The 21,679-nt window shown below is 42.5% G+C and overlaps 1 protein-coding gene and 1 long non-coding RNA gene across 6 annotated transcripts in view; one reads left to right on the top strand and one right to left on the bottom strand.

Annotated features, from left to right (window-relative positions):
* The window catches only part of LOC124071586, a 17,073-nt gene extending 12,620 nt beyond the window's left edge, over window positions 1-4,453 (top strand). For all 5 annotated transcript variants that reach the window (XR_006845346.1, XR_006845349.1, XR_006845347.1 and 2 more), the window contains 5 exons: window positions 1,388-1,636; window positions 1,718-1,969; window positions 2,630-2,713; window positions 2,815-2,887; window positions 4,260-4,453. This is a non-coding gene — a long non-coding RNA (uncharacterized LOC124071586). The remainder of the gene's footprint in view (window positions 1-1,387; window positions 1,637-1,717; window positions 1,970-2,629; window positions 2,714-2,814; window positions 2,888-4,259) is intronic.
* Window positions 1-21,679, bottom strand: part of asap3 (ArfGAP with SH3 domain, ankyrin repeat and PH domain 3) — a 22,457-nt gene extending 778 nt beyond the window's left edge. Inside the window, exons 1-26 of the mRNA XM_046412242.1 lie at window positions 21,266-21,679; window positions 17,149-17,221; window positions 14,709-14,854; window positions 13,289-13,363; window positions 12,358-12,407; window positions 11,731-11,854; window positions 10,606-10,691; window positions 10,167-10,242; window positions 9,085-9,171; window positions 8,710-8,819; window positions 7,926-7,995; window positions 7,740-7,827; window positions 7,344-7,392; window positions 6,476-6,642; window positions 6,240-6,373; window positions 6,016-6,107; window positions 5,720-5,900; window positions 4,709-4,794; window positions 4,455-4,570; window positions 4,303-4,370; window positions 2,876-2,983; window positions 2,504-2,726; window positions 1,732-2,017; window positions 1,383-1,587; window positions 1,083-1,214; window positions 30-946 (exon numbers count right to left, since the gene is read on the bottom strand). Of these exons, the coding sequence (XP_046268198.1) occupies window positions 872-946; window positions 1,083-1,214; window positions 1,383-1,587; window positions 1,732-2,017; window positions 2,504-2,726; window positions 2,876-2,983; window positions 4,303-4,370; window positions 4,455-4,570; window positions 4,709-4,794; window positions 5,720-5,900; window positions 6,016-6,107; window positions 6,240-6,373; window positions 6,476-6,642; window positions 7,344-7,392; window positions 7,740-7,827; window positions 7,926-7,995; window positions 8,710-8,819; window positions 9,085-9,171; window positions 10,167-10,242; window positions 10,606-10,691; window positions 11,731-11,854; window positions 12,358-12,407; window positions 13,289-13,363; window positions 14,709-14,854; window positions 17,149-17,221; window positions 21,266-21,391 (3,033 nt within the window). The 5' untranslated portion in view covers window positions 21,392-21,679 and the 3' untranslated portion in view covers window positions 30-871. The remainder of the gene's footprint in view (window positions 1-29; window positions 947-1,082; window positions 1,215-1,382; window positions 1,588-1,731; window positions 2,018-2,503; window positions 2,727-2,875; window positions 2,984-4,302; window positions 4,371-4,454; window positions 4,571-4,708; window positions 4,795-5,719; window positions 5,901-6,015; window positions 6,108-6,239; window positions 6,374-6,475; window positions 6,643-7,343; window positions 7,393-7,739; window positions 7,828-7,925; window positions 7,996-8,709; window positions 8,820-9,084; window positions 9,172-10,166; window positions 10,243-10,605; window positions 10,692-11,730; window positions 11,855-12,357; window positions 12,408-13,288; window positions 13,364-14,708; window positions 14,855-17,148; window positions 17,222-21,265) is intronic.

The following is a 21,679-nucleotide window of genomic DNA, read 5'->3' as shown; positions in this document are numbered from 1 at the left end:
TTGTTGTTGTTTTTTTTTAAATAACACACTGTTGTTTGGAGGTTCTCCGGAGACAGATGTCTGAAGCAGGAGAAACTGGATCCTCCACTCTCCTTGCAGTCTGTGAGCCATGCCCAGAGCCAAGATGGCTGAGCTAGTTTCAGATCTCTCCTCGGGCTGCCAAGACGCCTGCCGCTTTGTTGGAGACAGACTGGCAGGCACAAAGCCACTTTTAGAGTTCCAGGGCAGGCTGCAACAGAGACTGAGCAGGTTTGGACCTCCAAGTCTCAGTATACTGTGATTTGAAAGACCAGACAGATTCCACTCAGAAAAAAACAAAGATTTCTCCTCAGAGAGTTTAAAGTGCCTTAAAGGGTTATGCCCTGCAGGTAAGTTTAGCCTCTAGGTACAGATCCTAGATCAGTACGAACAGCTTAAACATCTGCAATATAGTGAAACTTAATAGTTAAATGGACATCAGAGCAGTTTCTGTCTCAACTACAAATGCGCCCGTACCTATTAATAGTGATTCATGGTTTTAGACAACTGGAGAAACATGATCCAATGTAAAAAAACAAAAAATAAAACAAAAAGCAAGGATACACCACTAGAAGAAAAAATATTGCCCTTGGAGTGAGAGGTTATATGGATCAGTTAAAGCCGTCAGTTCCCTGTGCCATTTATATCCTCGAGTATCCTTTGGCAAGTATGTCCTCGTGGAAATAGTGTTTTCCCAATCCCCAAAGTTTGAATTAGATCCAGGAGAATAACGCTGTCCACTCGTGTAGATAAAATCCACTGTGTAGTGACAATACGTTTTCAGTAAGCACTCCATACCGGTTCAGTTCCTCTGCTATGTTACCATACAGTACATTCACATTTCCATGTTTCTTCAGTCTGTCAGTTTGTGTACATAGTTGACAGGAAAGGTCCCATTCCTGCTTGGGTCCCCCTCTATGTGACCAACCTGTTGGGATAAAGAATGATTTAATATTTATGATATGAGCACATGTTTAAATTCTTATATGTTTCACATAACTAACCAGAGGAAGAGGAATGGACCAGACTCCATAATGAAAAGCAGGGATTGTAGTTGCACTTACCCACCAGTAGGGGTCACTAGTGGCCGTGACCACAATGATCTCATCTTTGAAAAAGGCGAGCTGTTCAGAACTGACTGCTCTGCAGTCCACTAAAGCCTTGACACGCTTCTGATGTGGCCTGCTGCCAGAAACCTGGAGGAGAGATTTGATGTGCTTTTCAGTGTGCCACCACTAAATGTGTACTGACTGTGAAATCTGACAGACCTTTACTGATTCTCTACAGTCCTGTGGAAGCTTCTGATATGGAGAACTTAAACTTTAGGCTAAATATAACTGAAAGAGGTTTCTTTGTTTTTGTACCATAGCGTTCCTGCGTGGTCGTGGGCCACAGGTCACCGTAGGTGAGGATGACGGTGCTGGAGCCGGAGCTTGACCTGAACTATTCCCCACTAAGCTGCAGTACAGCTCCTCCTGACTGCCCACACAGCTTGGAGACAACATACTATTCCTTCCCTGGCTGCCACCTCCACTGCTGGTCCGACGATAGGATGTAGTCTTCTCTGAACTGCAGGGTGGAGAAGTCACATAAAATAACTCTCATCGAACAAGACGAAGTATTTGCATTTTAGTTTTGACTCATGGCATCAACTTGAACTGCATCCTTTCCACCTGACACTCATGTTTTCACATTGTAGCAGCGCTGTCTCACCTGACCGGCCCTATGTGGTTCTGAGAAGATGTTAACGTGGCACTAGTTTGAGACCCGGCACCAGTTTGGCCCTCCCAGGTCTGCTTCTGGCCCCTGAGCAGGCCTCCCTGTCCGTGTGGAGACCTAGGTGTCCTCCCCCCTTGGCCTTGGTTTTCTGTGTTGGGTGAAGATGAGCCATGTCTGGCCTGTGTCTGGGGACTGGAGGAGTGGGACGCTGGGTTCGAGCAGCGTCGTGGAGGTGGGTGGCCTTCCTGTGTTGTGACTGAAATCTGAGGGTCCGAGCGACCTGTGCAGGGGGAGAAAATGAAGTTGGACCACCTGCATGCTATTTCTCTTTAAAAAGAAAAACATTAATTTATTAACATTAATTAAAAACTAGTGCTTTCAGGCAAGCAAGTCTATTATGAAAAATTTCAGTGGTATAGAAGTGGCGTGTTTACATATGCCAGATCTCTTTTAACGCAAACATGTTAACCTCTTCTGTAAAACAAATTAAAATGAAATCAGTAAAATGTTGCATGGAGCAGAGCTTGTAAACTGCTCACAACAGCTATTATCGGTGATGGAAAATATGAGTTCTTCTTTGGGTGATCCGGTTTTAAGCATATCATGATGGCAAATAACTTAAATATTTGAAAGTAATGATACCTCATCTCTTTGATTAAGTCGATAACTTTGTTGTTACTGTTCTTGATTGATAAATGGGAAGTTTTCAAAGCTGATAGAGGAGTCGTTTTCATAATCCAGTACACACTGTGACACAGTAGCTTACCTCTCTGAATGCATTTAGCTGGCAGTGGTGGTGGCACTGATGCTCCAGAGGGGGCGCTGTTGGCTGGAGGATTTCTGTACAGGAAGTCTAGATTCTCATATGTTTGACAAGGCCTGCTTCCCACAGACCCATTGGCACCATTAACAGTACTCCAGCGGGCAAATGAAGTTCCGCCACCTCCGCTTGAGGACGAAGGAGAACGGTTTTTGGGTAAGGGGCTCACCTGGAACAAAGTGAAAAATAGATAAAGGTTCATTTGTTTCTCCACAACCTCCTTTGTTTAATCAGAGGCATTCTTCTCATTTGTACAGATTGCAGTGGAAAGCCCCTTTTGGCAGAGAGAAGAAGTCAGTGATGAGAACAACTCCTTACCCTCTCATCCAGGTCATCCTCACTGTCATAAAACTCCTGGGACTGAGTCTCCCACATGAACTCCACGTGGATCTGAGAGTTAAACTTCCCACTCTGGGCCAGTTCCAGCTAAGACACACACACACACACACACACACACGAGCACTCAGAATACTCTCATCTATGTGTTACATGTTAAACACATAATATTAGGAATCAGTTACAATAGTTTACTGTATTTCATCTATTCAGGTTTTTACTTTCTAAAATTTAATTGTTTATATTTATTTATACCTGCACTTATTTCTGTCCTTGTGCTGCTAAATACAGCTGCCACTAATGATTATTTTTATTATAGATTAACCTGCTGATTACTTTCATGAATAACTGATTAATCATTTTCTCTTAATCTAAAAGAGTGTGTAAAATCTCATTAGAGTTTCCCAGTGGCCAAAGTGATGTCTTTAAATTGTTTTTTTCGCAATAGTCCAAAACATCATTTACTATAATAATTGAAAAAGAAAAGCAGCAAATTTTCATATTTAAGAGGCTGGAACCAGCAAATGTTTGACATTTTTGCCAATTATGAAAATAGTTCACAATTAATTTCATGAAATTAAAAGGATTTTCTCATTTCATGATGCAGTGTACTTTGCTCTATCAAACAACTACGTCTCTACTGCTTTACTAAAGTAGTTCTACTTCTTGGTTGTTCTTGGGTTGTAGGTACAGGTAAGTTCAAATATTTCAATGTTTCTCAACTACTTTTTAGAGATTTTGAGACTAATACAAGGGACCATGAAAAAATAAAAACAATTACGAAAAAGGGAGCATTATAAATAATATTAACATAAGCCATCAAACATTCCTATGCAATTTTGGTGAATTTTATTAACAGAAAATCATTCTAAGAAAACTCTAGCAACAAAGAGCCTCGAGCCAGCCCATATGTCACTGCAGTTTAGAGATTAAGACACAATGAGTTCACCTCGATGCAAAATGAAATTAAGCCATCTGAGAAACCAGGATAACTTCAAAGCTGTTCACTTGTGTAGCCTTTTTCAATCTCTAAAGAACAAGGCCCGCGAAACAAGACTGCGCACAATAAAACAGGATATTACACAAGGCAGGTCTGATTCAGCAGGGCAGATGGCCGGTAAGAAAATAAAACCAGTTTATAAATGATACACACGGGGACCTGATGAGGATAAGATTCCTTGTCCTGGGAGTGAATCCTTAGCTGAGCTTTGCTGCACAGGGAGTTATTTCAAGGTAGTATTTCCAGCATTGGAAGTTGTCTTGTTTTGTTTCTGGAGTTGGCTTTCTAGTAGGCATTTTAATGTTGCAACTGAACTCCTCGGTTGAACTTGTTTCCTGACTGTGTGTGTTCTTTTCTCAAATTTAGAAACTGAAACTTGAAGATGAATCTAAAGAGGGACAAGACTCACCAGCTCGACACACTGTGTGTGCTGCAGCCTCCGTGCAGCATCAAGGGCCGTCTCTCCTGCAGAGTTCACTATAGGAGATGTGAAAAAGGAAATAATTTTAAGTATTTACTGAATGCACTGGGTGAAACAGAATAAATAAATTTAAAAGGTACCTGTGTGTAGGGCTGCTTTTGCTTTGAGCAGTAACTTGAGAGACTCCGGTTTGTGATGCTGGACGCTGTAGTGAAGAGCCGTGTTTCCTTCTGCTGTTCGCTTCTCCAGACAGTTGCTGTAGAGTGAGCATAGAGTACAAACAGATGGTGTTATATGCTACCAACTTCCTACAACATTCCTAATCAAGAGCTTAATCCTCTTCAAACAAAGATGATACATAGGAATCATACTTGACTACTTGTCAGGGTCTGACCTGTTCTGGCAGAGGAAATCCACCAGCGCCAGAGAGCTTTTTTCCTCCAGACGCACAGCAAGATGGAGGGCTGTCTCTTTGATCCCCTTAAACAGGAAGGGAAAAGTACAAATTAGGCAAAGTATTTGAGAGGCCACTATACTGTTAATCAGTGGTCTCAAGTGGCTGTATATTGTATCTGACAATCGGGTCTAGAAAACAGTGCCGTTAATGGAGTTGACAGTTCAACAACTCATTTGTGTTTGTGTGTTAAAGTGCGAAAACAAGTCTGTTTCTGCAAAGTGCAAAAGAAGGGGCAGAAGAAGAAGTGACTGCGTAATTCAATGAGCTCGTCTCGGCTGTTCTCAAGAGACGTGAGCTCTGACCTGAAAGCTGAAATAATAAACGACGGCCAGCGAACACAAACAAACACACACACACACACACACACAGTGAAGTCAACAATGTTGCACACGCTGCTTATGCTGAGCAGGAAGTGTTTGACAGGAGTTCAGAACGTGATTAAAGACAAGAGGACGAGGAGCTGAAGTAAGACAGCAGAGGCGGGAGAAAAGAAGATGAGGGGAGAAAAAAGGGAGGGAAAGATTGGATTAGAGGACAGAAGAGATGGGAAGGCCTCTGACTACCTACCCACATGAACCAGGCACAAATACTTCACATACTCAAACTATCCACACACCACCTACATACTGTATATGTCTTGACATGTTTTTAAGACCAGAAGGATTTTGATTCTATTTTTAGCCACTTCAACCACAGTTATAAAATGACAGGCTCAAGTTAGTAACTGTCTACATAAATGTATTTGCATCTCTAAACAAGCCAGGTAGGCGCCCTTGTCAGGATTGTAGCTGTCATTTCACCTAAATGCACGACATCTGTGAGAGTTACGGTTTAAATTTGTCACATTCGTTTGGTGTCAGTTTATTACATGCGTTTCCACCCTAACAGAAACCTTTCAGGAACAAAAGCAGGTGTGGAAATCCATGTGTGGCTGTAATTTAACTTTACCTGTCCGTCAGGCAGAGTCAGTGGTTTGGCCAGGTCCACTCCTTCAGCATAGAGCTGTAGAAGCGAAGTGAGGTCCCGACTCTTCACAGCGTCATACAGCCGGCCGGGATCTGCTTCTTCTCTACACATGACATATCGACGCTCGGCATACTTTGCCACAATGTACTCCTTTCTGGCATTCCTGGTTGTTCAGTAAATACATTTTAGTATCCAAAATACAACAGGTATAATGGATATAGACTGTTTATTCTTTTTAAAAAGTCAAACTATTTGTTTAAAATAAATCAGGGACTCACATGTCACTTTGTGGCAATGGTTTGATAGAGTCATTTGGAAGGCCCGCCTCCATGATGTCATTGAATCTGGTGTTGCCAATACTGACAGCCAACTGAAGAACACAATGCAGCCACAAAGGTATACCATTAAAGCATTTCAGAAGGACGGCAGAGAGTTACATAATGTGTGTAATTTTTAAATACTAAATCCTCTAGGACCGTGTTTTTGTGTGTGCATTTAGTACCAGAAGCTCAGAGGTGCTCAGTAAGTCCAAAGTGAGTGACTGGATCCTGGAGTAGTGGACACCCAGCTCTCTGTGGATGCCAGAGCACTCTATACAGGTCAGGATGCCCAAATTGGTCGACAGCCACGTTGGATCTGAGATGTGCCAAAAAACCCCCCCAAAAAAACAGTTCACTCAATCCACTGATGCATTTCCACATTTAATTCTGCAAAGATCATCAACAATGACTGGCTGACCTGGAGCTCCACAGTCAGCGCAGGCCTCGTTGCCAGGCATGTTTCGCAGCTCAGAGATGATGGCTCGGGAGAGCTCCTGGAGCCCGCTGTCCTGGAGGTGGAGCTGGTCTCCTCCCAGCGCTGTGTTCAGGGCTTCCTCCTTGCTGTTCTGCAGCACTGACACCCAACTAAAGTACAGATCCACATACAAACAGAAAACTGTTAAACAAACAGGCAACAAGTTTTTAACAGCATTTTCTAACAGCTCACGTGAAGGGGAACAGAGTTTGAGGCACTAAGAGAAACCAGAGGATCAATCACTTTAGCTGTTTCCCCAAAAGATCAAAAGTGATTCACCATGTGTTTTGCATGTGTTTTTGCTCAAACATCTAGTGATAAGTCATCATCACTCTCACTTTCTCAATAGTCCTCTGCCACCCAGACTCATACTGAACCTCACATCTTTCATTTCTGAAGCTCTGGTACTTTTGCCTGCAAACCATTTCCATCTCCCTCTGTCCCTAAACTCACGCAGCACATCACATCAAAGAATCTGCTGGGGGGGGGCCCACACACAAGAGAAGAGCATGGGACAGAAAAACACACATGCACTCCCCTCAATACCCACATCACAAAACAAAGTTCCCTCGCCTGCTGTCTGTAGCTAGAAAGTTCCACCCAACACCAGCTGGGCTTTCTGCACCCTTTAGTTTCTCAGCCCTTCCTCAGTGCATATGTCGTCAGATTATATATAGTTCCTAGTACACAATCTTTATCTTTCGCTTCTTAAGTCTTCTTTCCCGTTCAGATCTAAGCTTACATACAGTTGCATGACATGTACGAACTTGGTGATACATGAATAATATACTACAGTAGTTTCAACACTTACATCATACATTCCTGCTCGTCTTCGGCCTGGAAATGGTACGTCCGATTATCTATGGAGAAGGAAAAATGGCGGTTACACAAGTCAGTGCATCTTGAGGAAATAAATTGCTCAACACGGAGGGCGTGAAGATGGTTTTATAGTTAACAGGATGCAAGGCTAAAATCGGTGTAAATCAAGCATGATGCACGCTATCAACCCTGTGTCATGTAACGAGAGAAAATAATGAATTAAATTACATGAACTGAGATTCAACCCAAGTAAAACGTGTCTGATTCTAATTTCTATTAATGCGAGATCCAAACAGACACAGCTGCACTGCAGATGACTCTTCCAAGTCTTTAATGATGATGTGTGGAGGGTAAAGTGTTGAGGGTCAAACGTTAGGAGTGAACCTACGAGTAACCAGGTCAAAGGTCCTCTTGTCCTCCGGGTTGGGTCGCACCTGACAGGTCAGTAGGTTCAGCTTGGCTGGTGGGCGATTGATCTGCAAACAGAAACAGTATGTATTGGAGAATTTGGACAGATTTCAGATGAAGCACTTTGATCTGATGTGCTTGGTGACTTTAGCCTGTGTGTCCTCACCGTACTGTGAGAAATGGTCAGGCATCCAAATTTCACTCCACACTTTCTCTTCTGCCACACCTTCCTGATCCTGCAGCGTGAAACGACAGTGGGGAAAAAAAAAATCAACATGGATGATTTCTGTGTGGTGCATTAATCGATAACAGTGTTAACATGGAGCCTTGAACTGATTCATGGTGATCTCCACACAGTGCTTGCCAAGCTCACTGTTCACTGTGCTTCACTCTCGTTTTCATTATCCTGATTGAATTGCTTAAAATGGCTGAGAACGTGTTCTGCTCTGTGTCAGTGGCCTGAGGAGAGTCTGCTCTCCTCCCACCTCCCATTCACCCTACAGAGCCACATCCTCTCTCCTTATCAAACTGTAATCTAGCTCTGTGTGTGTGTGTGTGTGTGTGTGTGTGTGTGTGTGTGCATGATGCAAAAGTTGGATCCGCTCAGTTAGGCAGTCTGCCATTAAGTTCCACAGGAGGGGCCCCTGCTTGAATCTTCATCTCACAATAATGAAGACCAGGTGGGACAGACAAAGTTTGAGTTTCTCTCTTTCCCTCAAGCTCTGAATGCCCTGACAGAGTTTGTGAGGTAAAAACAAAACAAAAATGTTCTAGAGTAACAAAAAAATGTGTTAATGAGCTATGACACATTCAATTACAAGATTAATCAAAACTTACTTTACTGCATATTTTGATGTTAATGTGTAAGCTGTTCCAATTCTAAGACAATAACTGTGCTGTAACTGCCTTTAACCTGACCTTTGGACACTGTAACTAATGCCTTTACACACCCATCACTCTTCTTGAGGAGAAAGCCAGATTTCTCTGTCCCATACTTCTTATTGCCCTGCGGTTGGTGGATGCTGTACCCGTTGCCAGAGTTCTTCCGGTTCAGATATTCCTGGGATAAAAATGGACATTTAGGATTTTACTTCAAAGGCTTCGAGCCAGCTCTGAAGATCAAGAAAATTCAAAACTACGCAAAACAGTTGTGGTAGGAGAAAGTCATCTAAAAGTAATAACTAGCAACTGACGCCATCTGCCTCTGGCCTTTTTCAAGCAAACATCTTGTTTACATACCAACATGGAATAAGATCTAAAATATGTCAATTCAAGGTACGTTACATGGAAAGAGTATAATAATGAGGCATTATGAACAAGCATACCTCTTTCCCCTCCACTTGCAGAAGTAATCTGAGAGACTCCCTCAACTGAGTGAGTTGTTTTACCTCCTCGTCCTGGTCCAGACGCACCTACAACACACACACACAACACCATGAAAGTCTGATCTTTCAATTGCAGAAATAAAAAAAACATCAAATCAGCTGGACGACAACCATATGTAGTGTTTTGTTATTGTTATAAGAATTGGGTGTGGAGTGACGATACATGAGAGCTTTGTGTAATGGTCTAAATAATGCAGAACAGAGCTCAGCACTGGGGTGTGTCATCCTGGGAGGTTGTGCATTTTGTGTTAAAGCAGCAGAGTGAACAGTCTTACGTGCAATACAAGTCAGTTTAACTGAAATATTTTAGCATTTTTCCAGCAAACCACAGCACAGATTCTGTCTGAATTTCCTTGAGGCTGAGGTCTGGCATGTCTGAGCAGGACTCTGTTCTGCCCATGCAGAACCAAAAAACTTCTAATGCTCCCAGTATCGCAGTTTATAGTGTGTTTCCAGTGCTCTATCCAGAAAAGGGAAGAAGGAAAATAGTGTGCAAGCTAGACACTAGACAGAGTGGTTGGAGAAATAGGTGTGCAATAGGGAAGGAATTAAAATAAGGGATGCTTTCAGTTTTACTTTCTGGAAATAGGGGGAAGCATTTCTGGGAACAGATTCTACTAAGAGTTGGGGGGAACTCTGAACGTATATGTGTCGGGGGAGGAGGGGGTGATTGAGGTTTTAGCTGCTGTGAAAGAGTAACAGAGACAGGAGGTATTAAAACAGTGTGGTTTACACTGAGAACTTTACTGTAAGCACCTTTTTAACATATTGCTGTGTCTGAGCAACAGATGACAACTGAAGAAAACAGGAGAAATGTGTGTCTGTGTGCTATAATAACATCAGGTTGAGTCAGTCAGAACAACAGCAACTACACCCTAGACTCTGACCTTGTAACCTTGCCAAGTGTTCTTCTGAAATCATAACAAACCTGCACGATAAGATGACTAATATTTATCCCTATAAACACTGACTGATAAAATGCAACTAGAATAAAAAACGAGCTGCAGCTTCGGTGTATTTACCGTATGAACAGAAGCCGCAAGCTTCTCGATAAAGGGAGCGAGATTCTCTGCAGCTTTCAGGCCATCCTGAAAGAAACTGAGATCAGAAAAAGAACAAATGCTGAGTCATGATGGTACATGAGTCCAAACATCCTAGGCCAAACCAACAAAAACATCACATGCTGAAGCTGTATAAGCAACACTGTTACCACATAAAACCCTCGGTATGATTAAAATGGGTAAATGGTTAACAACAGTAATAATAGCTTGTAAAAGAAAAGGGAAAACCAAAGAACCTCAACTATTATGCAAAATCCTCCACTGAAAAGCTGAGGTAGAAATCAAATCCATATGCTTTTTAAGCCAATCAAAACTTTTTTTTTTCTTCTTTGTATTTCATACAAAGAGCAAGATGGCCACAAGAGAAGAAGTAGGAAAGGTGTTGTTGGCTGACACTAACCTGAGCTGGGCCTGGAAATATTTGATGAGGCTCTGGAGAAGATCAGGGCCCTGACGCATCTTGAGCTCCTGGATCTTCAAAAGATACTGAAAGCATAAACACACTGACGATTAAACATAGCTCCAAAAATGGCAGCTTTCCATGGAAAGCCATCCACAAGAACATGGAGTCTGAACATGAAAATGTGGCACCAAATAAAGCCGGTACTTTTCAGTGAATCATTCCTTAACATCCCTTTTAATATCCTTTATCATTTTAGTGCGCGGCCACTTGCTTTCTAGGACACCGTTTCATATTGTTTCAAAGGTCATGCACATTTCAACATTTCGACACTCCAGACAGTCAGTGAAACTTGCAGACTCAAACTGGAAAAATATGAATAACACAAACACAAACTTCAAGATTTATTGTCAATAATTTCCACCCTGCTCCAAGCCTAAATTAATATTTTAAAAAGGCAGGAAAAAAGCTCAGAGGGGAAAGTTTTAAGGGTTTTTAAGCCCTGTGTGGAAGGAATGACTACATTGTCTTTGCTCCATAAAACCAAGCCTGAATCCATCTGTCTCTCTGTAGCTGAAGCAGCGACAGGCTGTTTCGGTTCTGTGTATATTTTTGTGTTGTACGTATGCAGAAGAAAAGACGGAGAGAGACGGAGGGGTGGAGCAGTTTGTAACAAGTGGAAATTCCATTTTCCCTTCCTCTCCTCTTTGTCTCAACAGCTGGTCTCAGTCAGGGTTAGACCATTTTTTCACAGGGTTTACTCCAGCTACATGTGAACTACTACACTTAACTGAGCCTACACCACCTGTAAGTAACAGCACCGCTAGAGCACCGCACAAGAATTTCCCCAAAATTTAGCTTTCATGTGTGGGTCATGAAGGATTTTCATTTGCCTTTGAACTGCAGACTCGAGCAATTAAGGTCACATTTGACTTTCTGAAACATACCTTTTCCATCATAGGTATTAGTGGAGAGATACAAAAGGGACTGAGGCAGGCTATGCAGTTGACCATGGACATAATATGGAATCCACAAGGCAGACCACCCATGTGACCTAAATCAAGCCCATGGCAGGTATGAGAATGGTGTCTGGGTCTGGTATTTTGACTGGCACTAATCCCCCACCTCACACATTTGCAGCTGAAAGCTCCTTCTCTCTCTCTCCATGTCCTCCCCTCCATCTGAGACCTCCATCCTGATCAGCCCCAGCTGCCTGGTCTTCTCCTTCTTCTCCTTCTCTAGCTTCCCTCTGATGGGGGCAGGGAAGGGTTTTTTTTTTTAATAAAAAAAGAGCACAAGTAAAAAAGAAAGCATGTTATCCTCAGTCACGTATGAGCACACTGCACTTCAGAATCTAGTCTGTCCAATGCACTCTTTCTCTGAGAGATTTCTTTTTCCACTAACTCATTCAGCGTCCGTATAGAGAGGGGAAGTGAGATGAAAGACGATAAGGGAAGGGTGAACTCTCCTTGCAACATTATAAAAGACTTAAAACCACAACCAGAATGAGATCAAATGGCTGCAAAGTGCTATACGTTTAGTTTTATTTCACAGCAATGTAATGAAGAAAGGCCAAGGGGAATGAACCATTATCTTATTGACCTCTGCTGTTACACCAACTTCTTTGACCTACTAAAAGACTAGCAAGAACTGTAAATGTGCATTATGATTCTCCTTAGGCAGTAACATCTGTCTCAGGCTTCAGTTTCTTTTCTTTCATGAAGCAACAAGGCTTAAAGTATGGTTCATTACATTTTTACGTCGTACTCCTTCCAACTCTTCTCCATCTGTTTCTTGAGTTCCTGTATAGAAGAGAAGAACACATCTGAAGTTTCTGTATGTGTCACTATCAGACAGCACCATTTACATAACCTGGGTAACATAATTACAGTGAGGTGAAGCAGTATTTCACAGTACTGTGTCATGTAATGGAAGATCTGGGCTGAGCCAGACAGTTATTGCACAGACACGTGATTATTCATGTTACGCTAATTAGTCTGCTATCTGGCTGAACAGGAATTCAGCAGCAGTTTGCTCTTCCTTCACAGTTACAGTGAAGCAATGCTCATCTGTCGAATCAGCTGTGTCAAAGACAGCCCACTGACAGGAGCTTACACATGCATTAGCCTGTTGTTATTCGCTGGTCTGTTGGCCCAGCATGGGTTCAGTGTTGGAACACAGCTCGGTCTTACGCCTTAGTCTGCATCAACAACCTCATCTTACCCAATATCTCAGCATGCTCAGCTGCGTCTAAGGCACAGACAGCATTATGTGCTCAAAGAGAAAATTCACCACTAAACGGATTTTTAATTATTATTTCAACATCTACAAACTCAGACATCCTGACCAAACCTCTGTTTCAGAGTTTGTAGTTGGCTTGCAGAAATTGTTAAAGTTCCCGATTCTACAATTTTTGTGTCAATTAATAAATCTGATTTGTGAGTTTTAGAAGTTGTGCCTTTATCATTAACTGTAGAGCTTGGACATATCTTCATTCAATACCGTATTATAATAAAATACCAGATAAGCTCGTAGTCATATGATAATAGTTCTAGGTTATCTCCTCTTTGAATTGTTTCATCACATTGTCATTAACCAACATCATCATCATCATCATGTGTATACCTGTTTAGCCATCAGTTTCATTAATATTTCCTGAATTTGTAATAAAATCTAGACTCACTAATCTGCTGTCCCGGAGTTCTGACTTCAGCACATTTTCCAAAGGAAATGCCATGATGTTGTTGAGGTTTTGCACCTGAAACATAAGAGCAGAGCAAATGAGTAAAGAGCTTAAAAATACTCCACATAATATTACAGGTGGCTCTTATCTCTTGCACTGAGAGCAAACACTCATATGTGCACAGTGTTGTACATACTCCTCTTTCCCTACAGACTTACATTTCTGGGAATATGTTTGGATAGTCCAAAAACACGGTGATTCAGTCGTTTTGAACTGGTGATTCACTGAAAGAAAACACTGGGCAGTAATCTGCACCATTAACATTCAGCGCATGACGCAATATTTTTTCTGACTGATGTGTACAGTAAAGTGGAAGTTGAGATTAATTTGAGGTTTGGATGGAAATGAGATGAACTGAGTCGATCTGGGGAGAATGAATCACAAAACAACCAGCATGACCTCAACAGGCTGTGCTTTGTAGTAGTACATAATTAGCACAAATTCCCCCATGGAAGTACATCACATGGCCATGCAGCAGGACCACGTACATCATGCTTTATCTCCTGTCCACAAATCTCCAGGTGACCACTGTTGAAATTTAACTAGGCCGTTTGTAAATGTTCCTGTTGGCTGACAACCAAGCTGCACCCAGCTCTTAACATAAATAATGTCCCACCACTTCTGTAAGCTGACCTTTATAGACTGACGCTGAGGCCTGGAGACTGGTGAGATTGTTTAGGTTGGCATCCAAAAACTGAGGTAGCATGTGATAACAGGTGACACAATGAGTTCTGACACAGGAAAATCCCAACTCCTCAAGTGTCAACACAGTACAGATGACAATGAGCTGAGGTGATTTAATGGACCAATTCCAAAACTTTTGCTAAGTAGGAATCATTTGCAGACAGAATATGTAAACGCAGGAACCAGGTTTAAAGATAATGGAATTCCTCTTTACGTCGTCCTCCTCGTTTGTCTTTTGGACCCACATCTGTAAGGCTTTGTCTCTCTCGTGAGGCCTTGACTGACACATGGGAGGGAGTGTGTGAGACGGTGTGTGTTAAGTCACACATGGAGGTCTGGGATGAATTATCAACGCCAAAGAAATTATCAGTGGGAGGGTTCCGGACTGCCCCAGATCTTGGAGCTGAGAGGCATGAGTGCGCAGCTGCTGAAAACCCCTTTCCTCTGTGCGTTCATGCATGAATGGGGGTGCACACACCCGAGAGTTTTGGGGTTCTTTCTCTCTTCTTTTTACCAGCATTTGAGTATTTTAGAGCTGTGTAATGGACCTGCTTCTCTTTTCTTCTGTCTAGCCTTCGTGTGTGTGGTTTGAACTCTCTTTTTAAAGACAGGTAATTTGAGGAAACCTCTCCACTCCCTTCCCCTTTTCCTCCATACTCTTCTACTCTCTCCTCACCAGATTTTTGAAGAGGGCCGTGACCTCTCTGGTGAACACAGCCAGGTTGAGGAAGCCTGTGGAGACTTCATTGTTGTCCTGGGTCAGGTGGCTATTCCCCAGGTTCTCCAGCACCTCAATATATTGCTCCTTGCTTTCCACATGTGCTGAAAAACAACACACACAAAGTGAGTACAGACATGGACAGATCAAGGGGATTCAGACAAGAAGGGAGATTGACTTGCCCTGCTGCAGTAAGGTTGTTTTAACAAGACAAGCATGTGGGGTAAATTAGGACTTCTGGTTTCCACTCATTCTGGAGCAGGAGACCTATGTTTCTCTGGGGCTTGTAGGTCACTTTTCCCCAAGGTCATGACCTTTGTGGGCTTTCAGTCTGTTGAATTTATGTGGAAAAAGGCTGATGGAAAAGAATCTGAGCTCCGACTGGCACCACTTTGGTTTACATTACACTAAATGAGGTTTTACCCTACAGACATTTTAAAGTGAGACTCAAATGAGGACGAGCAAATAAACACAAGTTACAATTGAAACCATGGAAGTTATTTTCAGTCAATAAACTGGTGAACAATTAAAACCACATGTCTGTTCACCACAGTCACAGAGAAACATCTTAGCTGACTTTAGGAAATTCCAACATTAAGGTAAAAATGAAATCACTTGTTGGTGGCTGTGAATTAACAATCGAAGGAAGCAGAAAAGGAACATAAGGACCAGCAGCCAAAGCAGACTGAACAGGCAAGAGCTGAAATCAGCAGAAAGAATAGAGTAAGTTCATCTGTTCTGTTCCAGTTTCCACGTCAAGGAAAACATAAGATGGTAAACTGAACGTAGTGGGGAGACAGACTGCCACAGTTCTGTTAACTGGCTGAAAAGCAAAAAGTGAAAGATTTTGCACAGCAGTAAAAATCCACTGCAGGATGGAGACAAAGTCGGGGGGGGGACGGAGCCACTGTGGCCATGTGGTCGTTAAAGAAGTATTATAACAAACAACATACATGTATCAAACAACAAACAGCTGAGTCACAAAGGCACAGCGAGGATGATTTTACAGCTGACTTTTAACTACCAGATACCAGCAGAGCAACTCAACTCTTCTCACTCCTCTCTGCCAGAACACACACAGGCTTGCAGGCCACAGCATCTTGGCAGAAAAGTGGCGCTTAGCAGTTTATGGGAACGGAGAACGAAAGACGAACATCTCACCATGTGTGTGCGTGTGTTTTTGCATGGGTGACACACTAAAGGACCGACAGACTGCACGGGGGAGGAGTGGGCGCACGAATGTGTCTGCGTGCATGGTGAGTCAGGCTGTTGATTAACATCAGGACTGATTAGGAGTTCAACAATATAATGACTGAACCCAGATAAATCTACTTAGAGACAGAGGAAGACATAAAGATGTAGAGTGAAAGCGTATGGAGAATAACCGTGGAGCACTCCTCTGCAGGAACAATATTGCTGATGACCATATCTGGTTGCCTAATTCTGGGCAGCTGGCTCTCTGACTCACTTTTACTAAAAACTATGAACTGAGGCCTTGAAATGGGAAGCGGGCAGAAAAACAACTTCAGGATATGTTGTGCTGTTCGTCTGGCACATTTTTGAGGTGAACACTCACATCATATGCATGTTAGCTTCGGGCAGATCCATGGTGACATACCCTGAGCCTATACGACACACACATGCTCACAAAAACATTCACTTAATGACCCAGTGAATCTGTTAGGTCACTGCATGGCAGCTCGTTGTTGCCGAAACCACACATACCATTTACTTTAACAGAGACACACGTACACCACAAAACCATGCACTCTGTATGGATATAAACACAATCACCCAACATCCCACGCACTCTGGTCCCATAACAAGGGGCCTCACTCATAAACACTACTGCCCACATGAGCCTGATGAGGTCATCTCCGTCAGGCTTGTACAATGAATTACGGTGAGGTTCCCCAATGCACTGAAGAGCCATAATAGTGGTTGACCTTCATTTAAAAGCCAAATGTCAAGCTGACATGCTTCATTTGTTGGGACAGACGTCTTTGTGAATCGTCAAAAAATGTGGTGTTGTCATGTATTAATACAGTAAAACCTGTGTACAATATTACAAGTTCAAAGTTCAACAACCCGAACTCAAAGTCAACTTACTGTATTTCTTGTGGTGTCAGGTCCATGCAGTGATAAAATCTCTGGGAAGCTATTAAGTACAGCTTGAGCTGAATGTATTTTGTCAAGCGACCATTTCTGACCTCAAGAAAAGACTTTTCTGCACACCTTTAAGCCAACATGAATAAGAAGTCCACAAATGGATGAAATCACAACAGCTGCTAAGTTGTCCCAGCAAAGTAGTGAGTGAGTCGAGCAAGTGAACTTTGGGTAATGATTTTCTTAAACTGATGTATTGTGCGAAGGAGGCTAAATGTTATGTGACACTTACAGAGTCCAGAAGTGTGTATATTTTTGATCATCTTCTTCATCTTCTGTAGAGTTGCATGATCCATCTCCAGAGACTGCAAAAATAAATAAATAAACAAATCAAAATGAAGACATTTGCACTTGACCATTTCTCAATCATGGGTTTGAGTGATGTGAATCAGCTCTTGCATCACAGTATGAATAATTTCATATGTTTTAAGGAACTCCAGTTGAGAAACTGTATCTGTTTGATGCAAGAATCCTGTAAATCCGATAATGCCAGACAGTCTGCTCGTTGATTTGCAACATTGTCTGAAATGGCTTACTTGTGCACTTAGAGATATTAAGGGGATATCTATCTAAGTATAAGCAGTACATGAAAATGGTTAACAATATACTGCCAAACCCAATATATTGAAAGCTTCCTTCTTGCCATTAGAAAGTAGGACTTGTGTTTGCTATACTGTACATGTTAAAAGGTACCTGTGGGTGTGTGTAAATTATGCTTAATTTTCTCACGATGTGTGACTAAGGTGAACAGGTGAGTCAGCATTCGCCAGCAAGACAACCTTGTGTTGTTATGTACAACCCTGAATGATGTCACTGCCTTTATTTCAACTGTCTGACTGTCTGTCACCTTCCAGGCTGAAACAACACTTTCTCACATTCAGACCAGACTGTTTTCTTTCCTACAAGAAAATAAGACTTCCCATAAATATGTCACATGAGTTGAGACTTCCCATAAACATGTCACATGATGCAGACGCAATGCAGACAGGCTTAACTGTATTTGGGTGATCAATCTGATCAATCTGTCATAAACCAAGAAGGTCTGAAATATCCTCTTCCTTCCCTTCACACTTGTTTCACTGAGCTACACTTGCTGCACTCCACCTTTGCACACCAGAAATAGTTTTAATGAGCCAGTAATGTAGACTTCACAGAGACTCAGCCTTGTCAAATGGTGCTGTTTACACGCCCCAGTCTTTCCCGGTCAAGTCCACTCCCTAAGTGTTGGTTCACTAATTAAAAGGCAGTGTGGGTGTTGTGTAATGTGACTCTGCAGAGAATGAATGGTAAAAGAGACTGGAGATGGGAGTCGCTCACTGCTGCTGCTAGTGTAGTTTCCTCTGCTTGATAAGTTTATCGGCGAACAGGGAATAAACAGTGGAAACAAGTTGGTGCAGATCAACAAAACAGGTTGTGTTTGTCGAAGTTTGTGAAATAAATAGGGCCACGCAGACACACAAAGAGGCAGGTAACTCGTCTGTCAGTTGAGACAGACAAAGGACACTGCACACATCCCTTCTGGAGAGGGTAATGAGCTCCACCTCTAAGTGTGCTGAAGTTGAGAAACCAGCTTTCACTCTCTTTTATGTTGACCTTTTTTTTTCTGTAACTGCCTGCGAGGTTATATACACCTGCTGTCATGGTGTGCACGTGACCACTGGCAGCAGAGGTTTCATGACTAACAGACATCTGATGACACACTTCACAGTAGAAAAACCTACAGTCTTTCATTTTAACATCAACATGTTAACCGTAAGAGAAAACTTAGCTTGTCTTAGAAAATCTAAATGAAAATGACATTAAGTCCATTATAGCTTATGGCTATAGGAAACAAAATCATTCCTTATCAGCCTGTCTGTCTGCCTTTATCTTTGTCTTTAATTAGGAGTAATAAGAAACAAGCAGTCACATTTGTGTGGTGGTAAATTGAGTCTCTGTCTCCCTGTCTATTGCCGTATAACCACACACATGCCCACACACTGCCCTAACCATTAATCAAGCTGGCCCCAGCAGACTAAACAGAATAACCATAGATCTATCTATAAAGAGACTGATCTGTGAATGCATCTGTCTGTCTGTCTGTCTGTGTGCACATGTGCAAAATTCCAGCATGTCCCTCCCCAGAGCAGTTATTCCAGCAATGTATTTTCCAGTATGTCACTGCCATAAATTAGGACATTCGCTCAAGATAAATACATCAAACAGCTGTCCAAAACTGTCCTCTTAATAAATCCTGAACTCTGCTGTCGCCATCTCCGCTCGGCAGTCTGACTCTAGCCAGGAATGAAGACCTTTCATCTCTCACAAACTTTTTAAGACTCTCTGCATTACTGGGTCAACATTCAATTCCCTCATCAGTAAGGCTGTGAGAGAATATCAATACACTTTGTGGCTGCTGTTCATTTTGTGTTGTGTTTAAACCCCAGACTAGATGTGTTGCGATCTATCTTCAGACATCTGACCCTCCCACTCCAACACCAACTGAGACAGCAAGAGGTAAGCACACACAACCAGTGTAAACACCAAGATCAGAGACTTAAGAAACAATATATCCATTCTCTTACAGTATCGCAATATATCATAATGTACTGACATGTGATCCTTGTATCATGATATGTACCATATCGCCAGATTCTTATTAATACACAGCCATAAATATCAGAATATCTGGACTACAATCTGACTCACTACTTCAGACTGAGTTACTGCTGTAAAACGCAGTATTGGAAACTACATAATTTTCCCCACATGGTGTGCATTTAAAACCATGGAGGTTCAAACTAATGAGAGCTATAACTGAAAACATAACTCCATCTTGGGATACAGTGAACCACACAGTTGTGTCACAAGCAAGGCAGACCAGGAAGGATCGACTTGTGTGCACATTTGGATTATTTGTTTAATGTCAGAGTTCGAGGAAGCCTCACTGTGTTTCCTCCTTTGTCCAGGGAATTTTGGGAGAACAGATTTCAAACAAACACAAATGCACAGATTGAGAGATAAAGAGACCTCAAACAGGCCTTGAGCCAAAAGTACCAGTTCAAACAGATAAAATGCACAAACTGTCCTTCACAGACATGCTTACAAGCATGGACAAACATGAGTGTGCACACTTACACTCACAAAAACAACACCTTATTCTGTCAAAGGGCCACGCCGTCTGCTGTGCAATGTGTGTTCTGTTTGAGTCCCATCTCAGCCTGACTCTCTGTATTCTACATTACCTCATGTAACCTTTACTTTTCTGCTGAACTAGGCCACTCTGCACTGAGTCACTATGAGTGCCAACATCCAGCCTGTTCTGAAGACAGCACAAGTAAAGGACCCACCACACAAAACACACATATAGCTTAACAGGCAGTGCTCAATAAGTCAATTAGTAGTTTGTAGTCTCAGATTTAATTTAAAAAATGGTACACTTATGAAATGTCAGCATGTCCAGTTCATTACCAGGACTTTAGTCCCATGATCGAACTTAACACCGTAGGTGCAGAAATACGCTTTATAGACAAAAGTATACAGACAAACCTCTGGATACACCTCTTTATGGAGCTGAGGTTGAGCTCAGCCCCTTGCTTCAAGTGAAGGGACATCTTAATGCTTCAGCATACCAAGCCATTTTGGACAATACTATGCTACCAACTTTGTGGCAACAGTTTGGGGAAGGCCCTTTTCTATTCCAGCATGATTGTGCCCCAGTGCACAAATCAAAGTCCATAAAGACATGGTTGGGTGAGTTTGGTGTGAAAGAAACTGACTGACCAACAAAGAGCCCTGACCTCAACCCCATCCAACAACTTGGATGAACTGGAACAGAGATTGCACGCCAGGCCTTTCCCTCAGTGCCTGACTTCACAAATGCTCTATTACATGAATGGGCAGAAATTCCCACAGAAACACTCCATAATCTTGTGGAAAGCCTTTCCGGAAGAGTGGAAGCTGTTATGGCTGCAAAGCTGTCTGTGTATTTAGAATGCAATGTCACTAAAGTTCCCTGTCGGTGTAATGGTCAGGTGTCCCAATAGTTCTGTCAATATAGACACCAGTTTGTGCAAATAACAACACCTGTAAATGTAACCTGTCAACATGAAGCAGCTCTAACTGATTTTGTAATAAAATGGCTGGGGCAAAGTCAAAGTCAAAGTGTTTCCCTCAGACAGCTGTGCTCACCTGGAAACAATATTTGAGGACGCCAGAGAAAATGTAAAAAAAAGTAGGAAAAGTAAGCTAGCCTACAGGTGAGTGTAAAGCACGGAGCTACATACAGTTTATGCTAGGCTGATATGGACAGGTAAACAGCAGACAAAGGTGCATGTGTGTCAGCGCCGCCTTCCCTCCACCTCTCTCACCTCCTCCACGGTTGAAACTGTGTTCCTACAGTCGCTCATTTTGGATTGAAAACTTGACGTCCCGGGCGAAGACAAATCCTCGTTAGTCAGGACCACAAAGTCCGAAATGCTTATTCGCTCCGGCATGTTTAGAGCTGAAGCGTCTCTGACAGTCACTGGGGGGGAAAGGTAGTCAAAGTTTCACGCGCGCACGTAATTCCCATTTGAAGAAGAAAATAAATACATAAAGTTTACACGTCCATCGCGTGTCAGAAGGCAGCTGAAAACAGACGGTATTCCATAGGGTGATGGTCGCTAAAACGGCGTCTTTAAGGTGAACAGCTGCCTAGACGCGGACCTGCGTCTCGGCCGCGGTTCGTCCTCTCTGCGAATGTGTGCGCGTGGAGGTGAGCCCGCGCGCTATTGTCAGCCCAG

This window comes from Scatophagus argus, chromosome 15 (genome assembly GCF_020382885.2).
Source record: "Scatophagus argus isolate fScaArg1 chromosome 15, fScaArg1.pri, whole genome shotgun sequence".
Classification (NCBI taxonomy): domain Eukaryota; kingdom Metazoa; phylum Chordata; class Actinopteri; family Scatophagidae; genus Scatophagus; species Scatophagus argus.
This window is presented reverse-complemented; position numbering and strand designations above follow the sequence as displayed.